This window comes from Lethenteron reissneri, chromosome 39 (genome assembly GCF_015708825.2).
Source record: "Lethenteron reissneri isolate LAM-NWPU_2019-01 chromosome 39, ASM1570882v1, whole genome shotgun sequence".
NCBI classification, from domain to species: domain Eukaryota; kingdom Metazoa; phylum Chordata; class Hyperoartia; order Petromyzontiformes; family Petromyzontidae; genus Lethenteron; species Lethenteron reissneri.
Window position 1 is genome coordinate 2869449 of NC_083817.1, and position 16856 is coordinate 2886304.

The 16856-nt window shown below is 48.2% G+C and overlaps 1 protein-coding gene across 2 annotated transcripts in view; it reads right to left on the reverse strand.

Moving 5' to 3' along the window:
• Positions 1 to 16856, reverse strand: part of IPO13 (importin 13) — a 70612-nt gene that overhangs the window by 19632 nt on the left and 34124 nt on the right. For both annotated transcript variants that reach the window (XM_061567802.1, XM_061567801.1), the window contains exons 9-11: positions 15314 to 15461; positions 6956 to 7137; positions 4980 to 5006 (exon numbers count right to left, since the gene is read on the reverse strand). In XM_061567802.1, the coding sequence (XP_061423786.1) occupies positions 4980 to 5006; positions 6956 to 7137; positions 15314 to 15461 (357 nt within the window). The remainder of the gene's footprint in view (positions 1 to 4979; positions 5007 to 6955; positions 7138 to 15313; positions 15462 to 16856) is intronic.

Sequence of the window (16856 nt, forward strand, 5' to 3'; positions counted from 1 at the left end):
AAAAACACAGACGGCGCCCTCCCCACACCCCGAATAGCCTTAACAAACTGTTGGGGGAAATGCTGTTAGCGAGCACCCGTGAAGGTCGGGCACAGCACGCGAGGGGGTGGGTGGCCAGCACCAAAGCCGAGCCAATCGAGGGAGTTTGACAAAATAATGCCTGCTTCCCATATCTCTCTCTCCACAAAATCGCAAGTTTTTTCACCACACCCCGCACGGCCTTCTGGGAGTGCAGTTGTAGGACAGGTTCAGACACCCCTTACCACAAATTATCTGTGGCTGGATAAGCTAACCAAGGTAGCCATGTTCGTAGTGAAGTGTAATAACCACTGTGCCACTCAACCAATATATAAAGAGCAAGGCAAAGACAAAGATCCTCCGTATAGCCTTAACAGACAGTTGGGGCAAGTGCTGTTAGCGAGCACCCATGAAGGTCGGCACGACACACAAGGGGGTGGGTGGCCAGCACCACACCCGGATGCCTTTGTCTCCCTTGTGGCGATGTTTAGATAACACACCAGGTACCCATTTGGGGTGACCTAGGGGAGGCCCAGGACCGGTTCAGATACTCGTCACTGGTGTTGGCCTTGAGAGGGAATCAAACTCGAGTCGCGTCGTAGCTCAGCGCCCTAACCGCTACACTACTGCTGGTACACACGCATGCAAAGTAACAAAAATTCCTAACTTGGCCAAGTAGACAATGGGACATTTGCTGTTAGGAAGCACAATGACCGATACATGGTCTTTCACAAATGCATTGAGTGTTTTGTTAAACATGCTCATCATATGCTCAGCACCGCCACAACCGCTGCCCATGACTGCACACTCACAAACTATTACGCAAATATGTTAGCGATGATTTAAGGTGAACGAGAGGAAGTGTGGGTCAGCTCACAGGGCTGAGCCGGCAACGCTGAGAGATCCTGGGTTTGAACCCGAACAGAAACACAGATGATTAAAATTAGTTTTCAAGTATTGTCAGTTGATGGTCTCAGCCCGGTCACCAATGACTACACAATAAAAAGTGGGTTTTCATTTAAATTGGCCAAATTCCAGCTCTAAGGTTCGATTGACATGCTAGGAATACTCTTTGCCGGGCATATAAAATATACGCCCCGAGTGTGGATACAGAGAACTAATGAAGAGACCTCGGACACAGTTCGGTGATGTCATCTTCTGAGGTCATTCTCCCGATACAGGGTGATGCGCTGATCGCTGCCGAGGTTCCCAATGTATCGTGACACCTCCCACGACATGATGCCAATAGCGCAAGTCGAGTGCCGTTTTGGGAAAAAGAACAAAAAATCCAATTACACAAACAATTCCAGCAAAAAACAATTGCCCCCAAAACTCCCCAACAGACACCCAACAAGAGACATCCCAAAGCTGGAATGCCTTTTCTCGAGGAGCGCTTTGGCATGCGAGTTGTGCTGCGCTGTTGTGCTGCATTTAGAAACATGCGTTTAGAGTGTATATGGCTGATATTAATGTCAACGTTGTAAGTCACTTCGTTCAGCCGTAAATTGTGGCCAGGTCGCTTCTGAAAAATAGCTAGAGAACTCAGTGGGCCCTAGCTGGTAAAATATTAAATAGTTTTGATAGTTTAGTTTGCTCAGTGTTTCATTTTGCTTCTGGAGGGGGCAGGGGGTGTACACATACTCTGCCACATGTGGAGCGGGCGGGGGGGGGGTGCGTCACTCAGAACTCTCTTCTCAAGTGATCCATAAACCCCAGCCTTTGAGTGAGTACACAGACCACACGTTCAACAGCCTACCTACTCTGTGCACAGGATCTGTGTGGTGAATTGCAGAGGTCTGAGAAATTTCAAAACCTGCGGGGGGGGGGGGGGGGGGAGGCTGCGAAGTGGACGAGATGTGGCAGTAAAGCAACGTGGTTGTCAACTCGTGCATGCGGAGCGCTCGGGCGTCAGCCTCTCTGGTGTATGCAGGTTGCCGCACGCACGCAAATAATTCACGAATGAAATCCGCTAAACATCCAAATGCAGAACTGCATTGAAAAAGAGTCTTGAGACCCCCTGATGATTAAAATAAAATGTCATTACCATGCATAGTGTCAAATCACACGGAGTAAAAACGACTAGTTTTTTTTACGAGACCTTGCAGTCACTTCAAACGTCAAAATACTGCAATTCCAATTTCCTGCAGAGCCCCGACAGTGTTGCGCGTGGCGGTGCAGATTAGAAGGGAGTCTGCAGTGCCCTAAAAACAGCTCCACCACTGCCTTCAATCAGCGTCAAAATATTGATCAAACCCAGGCTTCTGAAAGCGCACAGCAAGCCTCATTAGATGATTCACAGTCTGCGGAGGTACCAATTCCACCGGCCACCCATTTACAGGGCTTACAGCGCGTCAGACGAGCTTTACAAGGCCTGCTTTATGGAGCGCGGAGCAAGGGGGCCCCTTCATTATTGCGCCCAATGCAGGTGAATGCATCAATTATTCATGAGCAGCGAGTGTGACAGCATGAGGGACAATGTCTCCCTAAGGGAGGGGGGGGGGGGTAACCGAGAGGTGGGGGCTTATGGGTTAGGGGGGGGTGGAGCGAGGCTCCGAGCCCCCCCCCCCCTCCTCCTAGCGTGACGAGGAAGCGCTGTGTGCGAGCGCGAGCGGGAATTCACTTTGCGTTTCCGTCCACGGCCGCCGGAGTGCGTGCACGGAAGGAAGCGTGGCGACTTTTCCGTCGCCTCCAGGGCGGCGGTGGCGGTCGTGGACCGCTCGCCGCGGAGATGCGGTCACAGGAGCCCCCCCAAAGACCGCGGTAAAAACGCCAGCTGTTAATTACTTTGCTGCGGCAACAGCGGTAGCTAGGAGGGTACGGCTACGAGACGTAGATGCACGAGGTAATGCGCTCCTAATGATTGCTGTCACACGCACGTGAAAGCAGGTGTCATGCATTGATTCATAGCTATTTTCCACACCCCCACCCACCCCCGTGTCGAGGCATCCTCCTCTATGGTGTCCGCATTTCAGTGCCATTTATCCCCGCTCTGGGATCTCACCATTGAGTGGCACTGTCTGTGGGCCATTTTATATCAGCAGTTTGGCTAATTACATTTTATCAAATGCTCAGCAGCTCCAGAAACGTATATACTGTCTCTCAATTGTTGTAATGGAGAAATGAAATTGTAGGGAAAAAAGTGAGCGATAAAGCGACGCCAGGCAATTTTTACGCTAAGCATTTTAATTGGTGGAAAGGCACCGCCATTTCAGAGGCCTCTTACCGGTATACTTTTTGCTCATAACTTCAAGGAAAGAAATCCCGTGGGGTGATCTAATTAGTTTACCACTTTATGAAATTGTCTCAAAAGCATCACAGTGTCAGGCGGCAACTGTGAGCACGGGGAAATGCTGTGCCCCCGAGGAGGGCGCACACATGAATCACTGCCGTAACACGCCTCCCAACAATTGCTCGAGAAAGAAAAAAATAGAAATAGCGAAAATGTAAAGAAAATAAGAATTGGATTTTTGGGTTTTGTTTCAAGAGTGCAGAAATATGGTCGAGTTGTGCTAACGGTGTGTTTTTCAAAAGTAGAAAATTTTTACATTTGGAACTCCCAACTAGCAGCGCATCACCCCGTGTATTGGTAATGGTACCAGATGATGAGGTCACAGTTATTCCTGATATCACTTCATTATGATATTTTATCTACATTCGGGGGAATATATTAAATATATTAGCGGTCGTCGCGTGTACACCAAACCAAGTTAGCAATTCTCAGAGCTGGAAACAAGTCGAATTGAATGAAGCATCTGGTTGAACATGATAGTGTTTTGTGCATTCATTGGTGATCAGACTGAGACCATCAGCTTGCCACATTGCAAACCTCCATATAATCACGGATGGCTGTATATAGAATTCAAACAAAGGATCTCACTCAGCGGTGCCGACTCGGAGCTCTGATAAGAGTATCATCCCTGCCAAGTCACCCGGGCCCACCTCCACAAATCATTTTCAGGAGAGTGGTTTCGCTATAATTTAGTCTCCAACAATAGAGAAACAATAAGTGTGTGCAGGTAGTGCAGAGAAACAGCTTCACTCAACCCACACAGCCCCAGCAGCGAGTACGGCTCGTGAATAATTTATCTGCAGAGGCTCAGTGCACTGTGCACAAGTTGGATCGTGTGAACTTACGAACATCACAGTGGGATATAATTACGTAAAAACACCTTACAGGTATTGCAGTTCTCCCCCCCCCCCCACCCCCTTGCACTTTTGGCATCCACTATAATTTTTCCAACTCTTTAAGGTGGCTGAAGTCCATGCTACAACCCATCGAAGTGCAGAGAAGAAAGTGAGGGATTATGGGTAGAGAGAGTGGGGGTGGGGTGAATCTGGTGGCAGTGGTGGGCACTGCATTCCTGCCTCAACAGCCTCCTCTGCACACGTTCACAACCCTGCGGGAATTGCTAATGAATAGCATGTGAAGACAACGCACGTGGATGATGGAATTGACATAAGAACAATGCTTGACACTTGGTATACGCCGGACATCCCACCCCCCATCCCCCACCTCCTCCCACCTCCCCTCACCCCCCACCTCCCCTCACCCCCCACCTCCCCTCACCCCCCACCTCCCCTCACCCCCCACCTCCCCTCACCCCCCACCTCCCCTCACCCCCCACCTCCTCCCACCCCCCACCTCCTCCCACCCCCCGCCTCCTCCCACCCCCCGCCTCCTCCCACCCCCCACCTCCTCCCACCCCCACCTCCTCCCACCTCCTCCCACCTTCACCTCCCCCCCCTTCACCTCCCCCCCCCCTTCACCTCCCCCCCCAAGTTACTGCCGCAATTCAAGCGTGACATCTCGACATGCGACACATGGTTGGTCTGACCCCATTTGGCATCACCGCCACTTAACGCCCGTGGACATCCACGCCACCTCCCCCTGCATCTCACACAGGGTCAGTGGCCAAACACGATTGGTCACAGTCCAGAGGGAAGTTCGAGGAGAGAATTACCTTGTGAATCTGCTTCACGAGCACCTCCTGGTCGTTGAACAATCGTGGAGAGAAAAAACAAATACACAGGAGCACAGTCAAAATTGTGAAATGCACGATACAGCCCTATTTTAAATCCAATGCTGAATTAGGGACTTGCCCGACGATATGCATAACAGTTATTTCACCATACTTTATCACGCTGGTCAGTGCGAGTTGAAGGCAGGGAACATAGATGTTGGAGCCGAGTACAGCACAACAACAGCTTTCGCAGCGCCGCTGCCTGCGGACAGCATAGCCCCGCAGTAGTCTCCGACGCCCCGTTCTGTTGCACGGCGGTAAACGCCCATCCAAGCGCTTCACAGGCTCAACACCTGCTGAGCTTCGGCGATCGGACGAGAGATCGGGGCCCATTCGGGGCAAATGTTTTACACCCCTGTCATCGGGCTATCCTTGCCCACTGGGATGGCGCTGCAAAAGGCAGAGGGTTCCCTAACACAGTGAGTGTAAACACCCTGATATGGATAATCCCAGCCTGATGATCAGCATTCCCAGGCTGTGTGCAGAAACCTATCGCTTACAATAAATACTCTTTGTTTAAACAACGACTACAAGAGTACTTAATTACATCACACGTTCAACCTTAGCCTCAAGCACATCCATTGAATAAATAATACGCCCGCAGACGGGAAGACAACAGCCTTTGTAGGACGAACCAGACATGTCAACACAGTGACCTGGCAGTGTGCGAGCATACACACACGATTTAAAGCTTTCGTGACTGCAGGGATTCATCTTCTTGGTTCTTTCGGTAAAGTTACGTAGAATGGAAATAATAAAATAAAACATAATAAAATAATTCTCACGATGTTGCGTTGTGGCCGAAACGTCGTGAGAATTATTTGATGTTTTATTTTATTATTTTATTATTTCCATTCTACGTGACTTTACCGAAAGAACCAAGAAGACATACACACACGCATGTTAAGAGTGCAGCCGTGAGCATGAGGGCAGCTCGCGTAATGAGACATCGATTATAATTGATTCGTACACATGCTACTATGCATAGAATTAATTATTTACTCTGCATCCACATAATACGCAAATGTAACATTTTTGGTAATGGCGGGAACAACAGGGGGCAATACAAACGAGACTAACAGACGGAGGAAATACACTGCGAGACAGAACAGGTGATGAAGCACAAATAATTGAATAGCCAATTCTCGAATCGAATTGTGACTGTGAATCGAGACATATCATAACTTGTGGGGGTTGGGTACGGTGGGTGAATGATTGTAGGCTCACATGCCAGATGCAACAACAACAAGACACTAATAGATTCCATTACCGACTAAAATCATTTCGCCAAATTGTAACAATTTCACAAATGGCACCAGGTTAAGTGGTTTTAGTCATTCCATGCCACTGGTGTGCTTGAATTATCGTCAATCACCATCACAACGATTAAAGTCACCCGCAGGAAGAAGGCCTCCTTAGACAGCTTCCATCTCTCACAGTTCTGCGATGTTGCAATCATCTCTCAGTGTGCGTTTGTGTATGCATGTCCCAGTGTGGTACAAGGTGTTCCACTTATAGTTACCCCACAGAACTGAGAGAGAAGTAACAGAGAAAATAACATGTTCAATGAAAGTCTCTAAATGTATCCCCACCAATCTTAAAAAGACTCATTACGTTTTTCAGCGCGAGTCGAACAAAGCCCCGGTCCGATTTGCTTTCAGCGTTAAATGACGCTCGTTACGAAGCCCTAAGAGCAGATGGTGGGACATTGTTTGGGCAGACCTTGAAAGCCGCGTGTTTACTATGCAGCCAAAGCAGGCGGTATAAAAGCGTTAGGGAGGTGCGGCTGCATCCCTCGGCTTTGGCCACGATGACATCGTTGATCTCGAGAAATAAATGGGGTATCTAGAAAAGGATCACACCATACACATCTCTCCCTCTTGGGGGAGGAACCCCGGGGGGGGGGGGGGGCTAACCTGCGACACGGCCATGATGCTGGGCGCGTAGGGGCCCAGGTCGTGCTTGCACTCGCGACACAGCTTCTTGAGCGTGGAGACGCTGGAGATGGACAGCTCCGGGTTGGCCAGCGCTTGCAGCACGAGGGGCAGCACCCCCGTCAGCATCACGGGGTGGTCGGCGAGCCACTCCGCCAGGGCACCTGAACACCCGAAGCACGTGGCACCAGAGGTAGCAATCGGGTACCCGATACCCGTACCCTACCGCACCTCCCTAATGGGTACCCGTTTGCGACCCTGGTGCGGCCGGGTACGGGTAGGCCGTGAGTCACTGGTGAGTAACCGTTTGTCACTCATTTCCCAACGTCTTGTCTCTTCTCACAATTCAAGTTCCCAGAAATCAACCCACCCGCGCCTGCAACATGGCTTCATCCCAGAGGTCGCAATCGGGTACCCGATACCCGTACCCTACCCGATAGCCGGCTACCCGTACCCGGCCGGGTATCGAGTACCGTATCCGATACCGGGCCGGGTACGGGTACAGGTACCCGTTTGTGACCCTGGTGCGGCTGGGTACGGGTAAGGAATCAAAACCCGTTTGCGACCTCTGGCACGTGGGCACACGGTGTGTCGGCACGCGCCGTGTTTCCCCCTCCCAAAGGGGAAGGGCCCCCAAGGCTCCCGATGGTCGAATGACGGCGTGCGGCTGCATTACACATTCTGTGTGAATAATAATTGACATTTGTGAGGTGCATTTCGTCCGCAGATCCCCATGCACCGTGTATGGAAAGCAAGAATTAAACAGAACCTGCGGAGTAAACGGCCAGAACTCGTGGGTGATGGCCAGTTTAAAGAGGCGAGTTTTCAAAACAGATCTAAGATATATCGAACGATTACTGAATGGTGTGAGAATGAACAAAAATGAACAAAAATCACCCCGCGCAAAAAATAACACAATTTCATTTGAAGGGGGCAAAAGGATATACAAGAAAATCAATGTTTTGACTGACAGGTCTTACTCAATGGAGTATATATCAACAAAGGTCATATGAGAAAAGCACCAAAAATCTTTCAAATCAATTGTGGATTAGCTCTTTGTCCGACTGATGCCTTCAAATCCAGCGCTGTCTCGGTAAAGTGAGTGTGGCAGGCCACATACAACAATGTACACTTACTCACGTTGGTAAGTCAAGATAAACAGAGTTCCATGTCCATTACTCTTTATTTTGGCTCATTTTAGTGAACAACTGATTCCGTTAGATAGACAAGCATTGATGAATCGTCTGATTATTTTAAATTCGTATATGTTGTATGCAATTGGTTCACGTGACCCCTGCTGCCACAAGAGGCGCTACATTCACCACAATAACAAAAGTAAATTATTGAATCAAATCATGACACGTCTGCTGGATATGGAGAATGCACAAAATGAAAGAGAAACATCACCACCACTTGATACAATTAAAATATAACGAGGCTAACTTTAGACAATGGGCTTTCTTCCGAGGCGAGAGAGAAAGAGGGCACAGGCAGAAAATGTTGACAAGACACGGCGGGGTGCCTGCATAACATTGTGAATATTTGAGATAGCCGATATCTGGAGGCAGGCAAGGCACCACATGGAGATACCGAGCTGTGGAACGGCGGCGTTGGGAGGACTGCCGGAACCGATAGGCAATGGTTCCAGCAATTTGGCGGTCGGCACTGGCAAGCGCGCATGTACACGCGCCGGCTACACCTGCCGGCTTCATGCGCCCGCTTCACGTGCGAGCTTCACGAGCGGGCTTCACGTGCGGGCTACACGTGCGGGCTACACGTGCGGGCTACACGCGCCGGCTTCACGTGCGGGCTTCACGTGCCGGCTACATGCGCCCGCTTCACGTGCGGGCTACACGTGCGGGCTTCACGTGCGGGCTACACGTGCGGGCTACACGTGCGGGCTACACGTACGGGCTACACGCGCCGGCTTCACGTGCCGGCTACACGTGCCATGCACGCTCGTGGAGGCACTGTACGCCGAGACGCATCGCGGCCCCCCCACAGCCCGTGGGGGATAGCGGCGGAGCCAATAGCGAGGAGGCAGCTGCCATAGCGACAGCCGGCTCCACGGCAAAGACAGCTGGGATCAGGTCAATGAAGAGAGTGGGGGGGGGGCGGGTGGAAATTCAAGGAAATCTTGTGCTATACGGAAAGACATGATTGCGGCCACATTGCCTCAAATAAGCATGTCCAAGTGGTCATGACTATATTCATTTTGACAGCTGCCGCCTTTGCTGTGGACATGCACGGAGGAGAGAATATCGAGACGTCAAAATTAGTTCTCAGGCACGCGATCCTTTTCTTTATGAAGGCACAATAAATATCACCGACTCGGCACGGTGAGCTAGAACCGGGGCGAGGAAGGCAGCTGATGTCCACAATAAATAATGTCCTTAACATATTAGGAAATAACGAGTCTAATTTATTCCAACTAATTGAAGGAGATTAGAGTGTCTGGGCTGTAATGCAGGGTCACAAATTGAGATCATCAACGCGGCACACGAATTAAACAGCAAGCCGTCGCAATGCATTTCCGTGCAATATTTCACGTGAAACTGTGCGCGCTTCTATCATTCACAACTAAAGCACCTGCGCTGGGTACTCGGTAACCTGTGGGTGCAAGATTCCTCTGCACAGCTCAAAACGGTTTGCAACAACAGCAACGATTTAACAATTCTATGTAAGGATAACAAAAACTAATGATGGGACCATTACTAATAGGGGTTTCCCCCTTTTTTCTGGCAACAAAACTGACACCTTTTGCAAGGAATCATGTTTACATTAACCACAATACTTGCAGTCAAATGCAAACAAAAAACAACACTCTGATCATTTATGCATTGTCCTTGAAACTGATTGGTCCACACCAGAGACAGCTTTCTTTAGAGCCTAGTCTCATATGGTGTTCAACCAGATGACGCCAAAAGGCGCACACAGTTCAAAGACAACGCATTATCAGAGTATTGTTTTTTTTTTGCATTTGACTGCAAGTATTGTGGTTAATGTAAACATGATTCCTTGCAAAAGGTGTCAGTTTTGTTGCCAGAAAAAAGGGGAAAAACCCTATTAGTATATTTTGGTACTGGCAAAGGAGGTCCCATGATGATGGGACCATCGTTTAACACCGCTGAATCTAAATTTAAAGGCGATAACAAGGGCACGGTTACATAAATTTGAAACTAAAAATATAAAAGCGTGAAAATAATAATACACACAATCGTGAGAGAAAAAATAAAGATAATCCCATGCTGTTAGTGGCTGACGAGCAGCCCGGGCAGGCTGTAGCGGAGACGGGTGAAACGGTGGAGCACTCGGTTCCAATTAGGCACCCGTATAATTAACGAGGCATGTGTTGCGCTGGGGCAGGAAAATTACACGTCCAACGGACACCATTTACAAATTCTCTTTCGCAAGAAAAACACATCGCTTTCAAAGCCTGCGCCTCGAGCGTTGATGTAACTCGGCTAAAAATACGTTTGCTGGCAACGAGTTGCTTTAATTTTAATTGGTCTTCGCTATTTTAAACATGCAATGCACCGCGCTGGAATTGATTTATTGGCGTAATGTCTCTCCTGGAACCCCAAGTGATAAAAAAAAACATTACACGAGGGGTTAGGTTCTCTATTTGTGTTTCGGCCACAGCTATGCGTAGAATTAATCTGCCGTTCACAAGGTGACGTTACATTAGCGGTGCAGCAGCTGGTATATTAAATGCAGTACCTGGTATTTAGCCGACAATCCACAGAGTGTCCATGAAGCACCAATCTGCCTAACAACATTCTGTATATTCCCTGCACTACACACAGGACATGGTGAATATGGATTTTTTTTTTACCTCTTTTTTTTGCGGAATACCATTCGGAGCGCACGCTCAAATAATAAATAATTTCAGCGGCACGCGCAATCGCCCGGGACCACGCGTTGGCTCATTTGCTTATCATTGCTAATAGATGCAGTCTGCGCTCCACTATCCATGCAACTGAACGTACATGGCAAACTCCACTCACAAAAGCGACGTGATTTGGAGAACACTGGGTGATTCGGGGCAATAGCGACATTGTGTAATTTCGCAGTCTGTAATTTCAGCAGCGTGCAAACAGTCTGACCATTTGACCTTTTTCGCCGGCATAATTTGATTTTCTCCCCCACCTGCCGCGTGTGACAGCCTTCGCGAGGTTTCACAAATCGTGCCAAGAGGCGAATTTTTGCCCCCGATTATTTTCATGGTGCGGTGCATCCCGGTACAGTTTTGGGCCCGACCAAATTTCTTAAAAAATCCAACACAACCGCCAAGCCACCCAACCACGTTTCGATATTAGCACCACAGTGCGCGACATGGATGGCCACGAGCGGCGAGGTCAATCCCGTTTCTTTCTTTTACTACGGCAAAAGCTGCCGACGCTAGTGCAAGGGACGCCGAAGAGGGCATTGGCCAGCGCTCACGGGGCAGACGCGGGGCTTGCAACGCGCTGTCCGCGCATCACCGGGTCGTGGTGCCTGTGGCCATAACCGAGTGCCGTAGGGCGTGCTCGTGCGCTCGGCGAGGCTGGCTCGAGAACTCTGCAGTCGTGCAGGCTCATTAGCGCCGCGCGCAGTGTTTGCTTTTTGCCGCATCCATAATTTAGAGGGATTTGAGGAAATTGGGAAGGACAATAGACCTTTTACCTTCAAGTCTGTTAATGTTAAGAGAAGAAGTCACATGTTACGCACGTTCAGCAGAAATAGGTACGCTGTGTATACCTGGCATATGTAAATACTTGTAAGTTAATTAATTTAGTGTATGCTATTTCACAGTTAAGGTTTTCAGTCGGGGTGGAATGATTCACTTGAGAAAACGAGGAGTCGAGATCCATGTGTTCGATTCAAATTTGTTTTACAATTCCGTGAGTGGCTGTGCCTCTATTGGCTGCTGCGTCACATGTACCGATTATAAACAACATAAATAACATGAAAAACATTGATGCATGCCATCATGGGATGAGGAATGGATATTAACCGGTGCATCTTTACAACGCGAGTGGTCCACAAAAAGCAGAAGATGACATAACCACTCTCTTGTATACACGCAGAGGTTCACTGCACATTTTGATAATTATTTTAAACAATACACGAGCCGAACAAATTCTTTTTGGGCGAATAGATTGGACATGACAGGGTCCTGTAAAATTTAAATGAGCAGCCTGGTAATGTCAAACGGGGGGGCTTGTCCCTACGCTGAGCGAAATGCAAATGCGAGGATCAATGCACAATTCTAACCAAGTGTGAAATGAATTTGTGCGGCAGATACGGAGGTCGGTCGGTACTAATCCCCCCTTTTTTCTTTTCTCGATTCCCTTTTCAGTCAGCGGCGTTTGCCGAACAATAATAGTGTACGTGTTTTTTATTTTACACAGCAACGCCGACTGTTAAAAACTATCAACTCATTCGTCATTGAAACGCCGCAACAAAAAAATACGACGCAGCGAAGGGATGCAATAGAAAACGAACCCCCCAAACTCGCTGGCGCGCCTCAAGACACCGAGGCTGCGCCTCCGAGCGCCACCCAAACGATGCACACCCGCCAAGCCAATAATCTGCACTCTAGCAGAGAATAAATGTTCGAGCGTTGCGTTTACCTATTACGGGCTGCGTCTTGGAGCGCATTATAGGTGCGTATAACATTACAGCTTCCCATCTGCTTCCCATGTTCCGCAATTGACAGGGGCTGCTGCCGGGAGGGAGCGGGGGGGGTGGAGACAATAAACCAGCCTGGCAGCACTCAAAGGGCGGCGCCCGTTCGCAAGGATAATCTGGTCAGAACACTGGATTCAATGGCTTAGTTGGGTAAATAGCATCAAGGGACCTTCATACCGTTTAATAAAAGGGGAAATGGAACAATGCGATGACGCGCAGCGAGCGATTCTACGGCAAGACAAAGAGTTAAATCCGCACGCATGGCAAAGGCAACGCGATCTTCCTACCGAGCATAACGCTACGATAACAAGCCGATGTAACGAGCGGTATTCCTCAATCCTCAAGGACAAAGGCTACCCGCTCTGATTCATCATTTACATTGAGGTGCATCTTGGGGGCACAGTCCACTGCGGCCTCTTCACTGTGGCTCGTCAACAATGGCATCCAAGGCAAATCCCCCTCTTTTCCACAATCGCGGACAAAAGAGCGGCGGATTCGACGACGGACAAGGAACGCGCGGCATGGCCGCACCGCCGATTTTGTGCGCGCGTAAGCACATCCCCGTTGATGCTCCAGAGCACCAACGCAAACGCACATGCGTCAGCACACGTGCCCTTCAGACACAAGTCATTCGTTCTCCGCTGCACCTTCGCGGCAACCGGGAAAAAAATAACCACATTCCTCAGCAGAGGTCAGTCGTGCAAACATTGTGGCAAAGTGAGCTCATCGGCATTTTACAGAAAACTTTTGTTTTCTTTTCACAACAGAAACACAGCAATCCCGTTAAAAGTAAAAAAAAAAGCATACGTGATAAAAAATAATGTCTTTGTAGCTGGCTTTCAATGCACCTCTTTTTACCGTGCAAATCGAATCCGACTGCACAGGCCACGGGGCGGCTTCATTCCGCCAGAATCGGCTTGCGGCGCTTCAAAAGGGAGAGGGGGCATGCATTTTGCAGAATCACCCAAAGCAGCTTTTCTGCCGGCACTGATGGAGACCTCGAGGCGGTAGTACTGAGCAGAGCGAGCCTGCGTGCTTCCTTGGCAAAGGGCCTGGTTGCCAGGCAATTGTCTCCACTTGCAAAAACCAGGGAGGCGAGGGAGGGAACGGGTTGGTGTGAAGGTTTCAAATCCCCCCCCCCCCCCTACCTCTGGGGGCTATGCACAGCCCCAGGCTGCAATTTGTCTTTGCTGTCGTTGCTTTATATTTTTTTGTACGTTAGAGGTCACCAAGGCATGTCCATTAAACATTTTTTTATAGTGTAAAATAGAGAAGCCTATATCATATATATATAGCATGGGGGGTTTTTTTCCTCAGAACTACAACAACAACTAAAATTCTGGACACTTTTTTTGTTGCAAGAAAAATTAAGGTCAATATTTCTGACAACGGAAAAGCCAGTGGTACTGCACGCAGAATAAAATTACGATTTAAAAAGTGAAGATGCAGAGACACGTACACATAGCAGAGGTATATTACGGATGCATCGATTCATCTAATCTTATTGCAAATGTAATAATTAATGTTTTTCAGTGGGTTCACTGGATCCCTGCAGCCACAAGTGGTGCTACATTCACCGCAGTAATACAAATAATAAGATTCTGAAATCAAATTGTGACCCGGAATTGTGACAAATTCTGGAATAACGAGCCAGAGGGGGGAATAATTGCACCCGCATTATAGAACACAAACAGGCAACATTAATAAAGTAAAACCATCCCTGCCAATGAGCATGAATGGAGGCTGACAAACGCCCATTAGCGGTCTCGCATTGGGCTTGCGGAAGAACAGGCAAGAAGCAGACGCCGCCGATGAGTGAGGTGGACCGACGGCTTGAAATGAGTACGGCTTAAAAGAGAGAGAACGTAAGCCGATGGGAGACGATCGCCATCACCAGCCAAAGGAAGGGGTGTAAGAAGTTTGTCCAGTCTAATGAGCAGCCCCAACGACTGACAGAAGAGAGAGATAGAGAGTTTAAGTTTGGGATTTGCTGAAGGGCTTCAGCCTCAAAATTGCCCAGAGACTCGTTGTCACTCTGCTCAAGGCTGTCCCTGGGATTTAGTGGTAAACCGCTCCAGACCTTTATGGATGCCCTGGGACTCATAGGAACACCAACGGCTGTCCCCGGGGCTCCTTGTTGGTGCTGGGCTCCTCCAGTTGCTGTGCCACGGTGTTTCTCCCTCTCGTGTGTTTCCCTGCACTCATCCTACCACCACCCCCGCCCCCCAATCTTCCATATATTCGAACGCATTTTTTCAAGCACCATGATGAGATGCTACAAAAATACTAATTGTTGTCCATTTAAGACAAAGGCTTTCACGAGCAATATTATGCCTGATAAAAGTGTTTTGGGTTAGATCGCGTAAATATAAATGTGAAGTTAACTTACTACTACCCAACACAGTCGATTAGTAAAGTTTATCACGTAAACAAAACATGCCAATGAGTTACTACTTCAGCACACAGCTTTGTTCAAGAGCAAACAACAAATGCAATTTGAGTATGACGTTTTGCTGGTGATTACAACCAGCTTCAGGCGATTTGTCAGAATTGTGAAGGAGTCTTGCCGTTTCTGTCTTAAAAACACCTTTAGTACAGACTAATTCTTGTTTTTGTTGTAAAAGAGAGAGAGAGGCTTAGAGTGCAATGCCTCCGACCGGCGCTTACCGATTGTGAACATGATGGTGTCAGCCAGCTGCACATTGCCCACGGTGATGCGAGGGATGAGGCCGATGAGTCCCGGGATAACGTCCGAGTCGTTAACGTCCAGAGTCTCCGCGATGGACTGGAACCCGTATAGGAAGGCTTCCGTTTGCTGCAACAGGGCAAACGTTAGCCACTTGGTGCTGCACTGATGTGAACCGTCATGAACCGTAAGGACAACAATCGTAATAATAATAACGCTCCGCTGTTTACCAAGGAAAGCCTCAGCAAGGCCTCACCAAGTTTGGTTCATTCCATTCACGAGCGTGTGGCGTGTGGGAGGGAACTCGAGTACTTGGAGAAAACCCACAAGTAGCCGGGGGCAATACTCAAAGCTTCGCATAAATGGATTCAAGAATCCTTGCCCATCGTGAATTTTTATTCACCAAGTCAAAATGTATAGTCCCTTTTTAAATAGTTTTTGCGGTTATATTTTGGATCGTCAATGACATTATGTATTGCGATTGCCAATAGCATTGCAGTTATTTTATATTGGGTGCAAATAGGGGGAAAGGACCGAGCGAAAAGCACGATAGATCAAGCATACGTGGTTAAACTAACGATAGATCAAACCTCAGTTGTATTACAGTGTGAATTAAATATGTGAATTATATATTATCGCTGAAGGGCTTTGCATGCCTTAGGATGCCCTGGGACAGTCTTCCCTCAGCAATGTTTCACTTCGCAGCCACAATGCTTAGCCCAAGGAAGCAACAACAAATACAGACAACTGCTCCGACACCGTCGATCAATTTGTTTAACACGTTAATAATGAAAGCTTCGAAGCATCGACATCTAAATGCCACCCAACGTTATTTATTCGCAAAAATAACCAACCTGCAACTGACACTTAACGGAGCGACGCGCATTTCAATGAAGTGAAAAACAAAATAGGGCGATAAGCAAAAGAAATCGAATGAACCTAGGAAACTAATTTCTCAACGAGTACAATAAACACAGCTTTAAAAAGGGAGCATTTCAGGACGCGTCCCATATCGCTCGCGCAGTCAATGTAATGAATCAATGTTTTAATTTACCCACATTGAAGTAAATGTCACAACAATTGTTGGAGAAAATCCAACAGTGGGGGACCAGAGGCCCGTCACATTCATAACTGATAATAAAACAAATTAGAATTTCTCAAAGAGATGAAAATGACAAGCAGAGAGAGTGTTGTTCATCTGTGATGGAGACACGAGTCTTCAAATTTAGCACAACTCATGTGTATGCACATATTGTGAACAAAAAAAATGTTATACTCCAATTGGCCTATTGTCTTTGAAGAACAATGTTTTCAAGCAGCATTTCAGTAAGCAAACTCTGGGCCAGTTTTGACCTCGTGGGTCTCATCGGCAGAGTCGGGATTAAGTTATGCTTATGAACGTCTGCTTATTATGGATTTACCCATAATGCTCCGCAACAAAGCATAATGAGTTTGTTTACAAGCCTTCTATAATTACATGAGTTTCAAGGGCCACATTCTATGATCCTCGGTGCCTTGTTATTT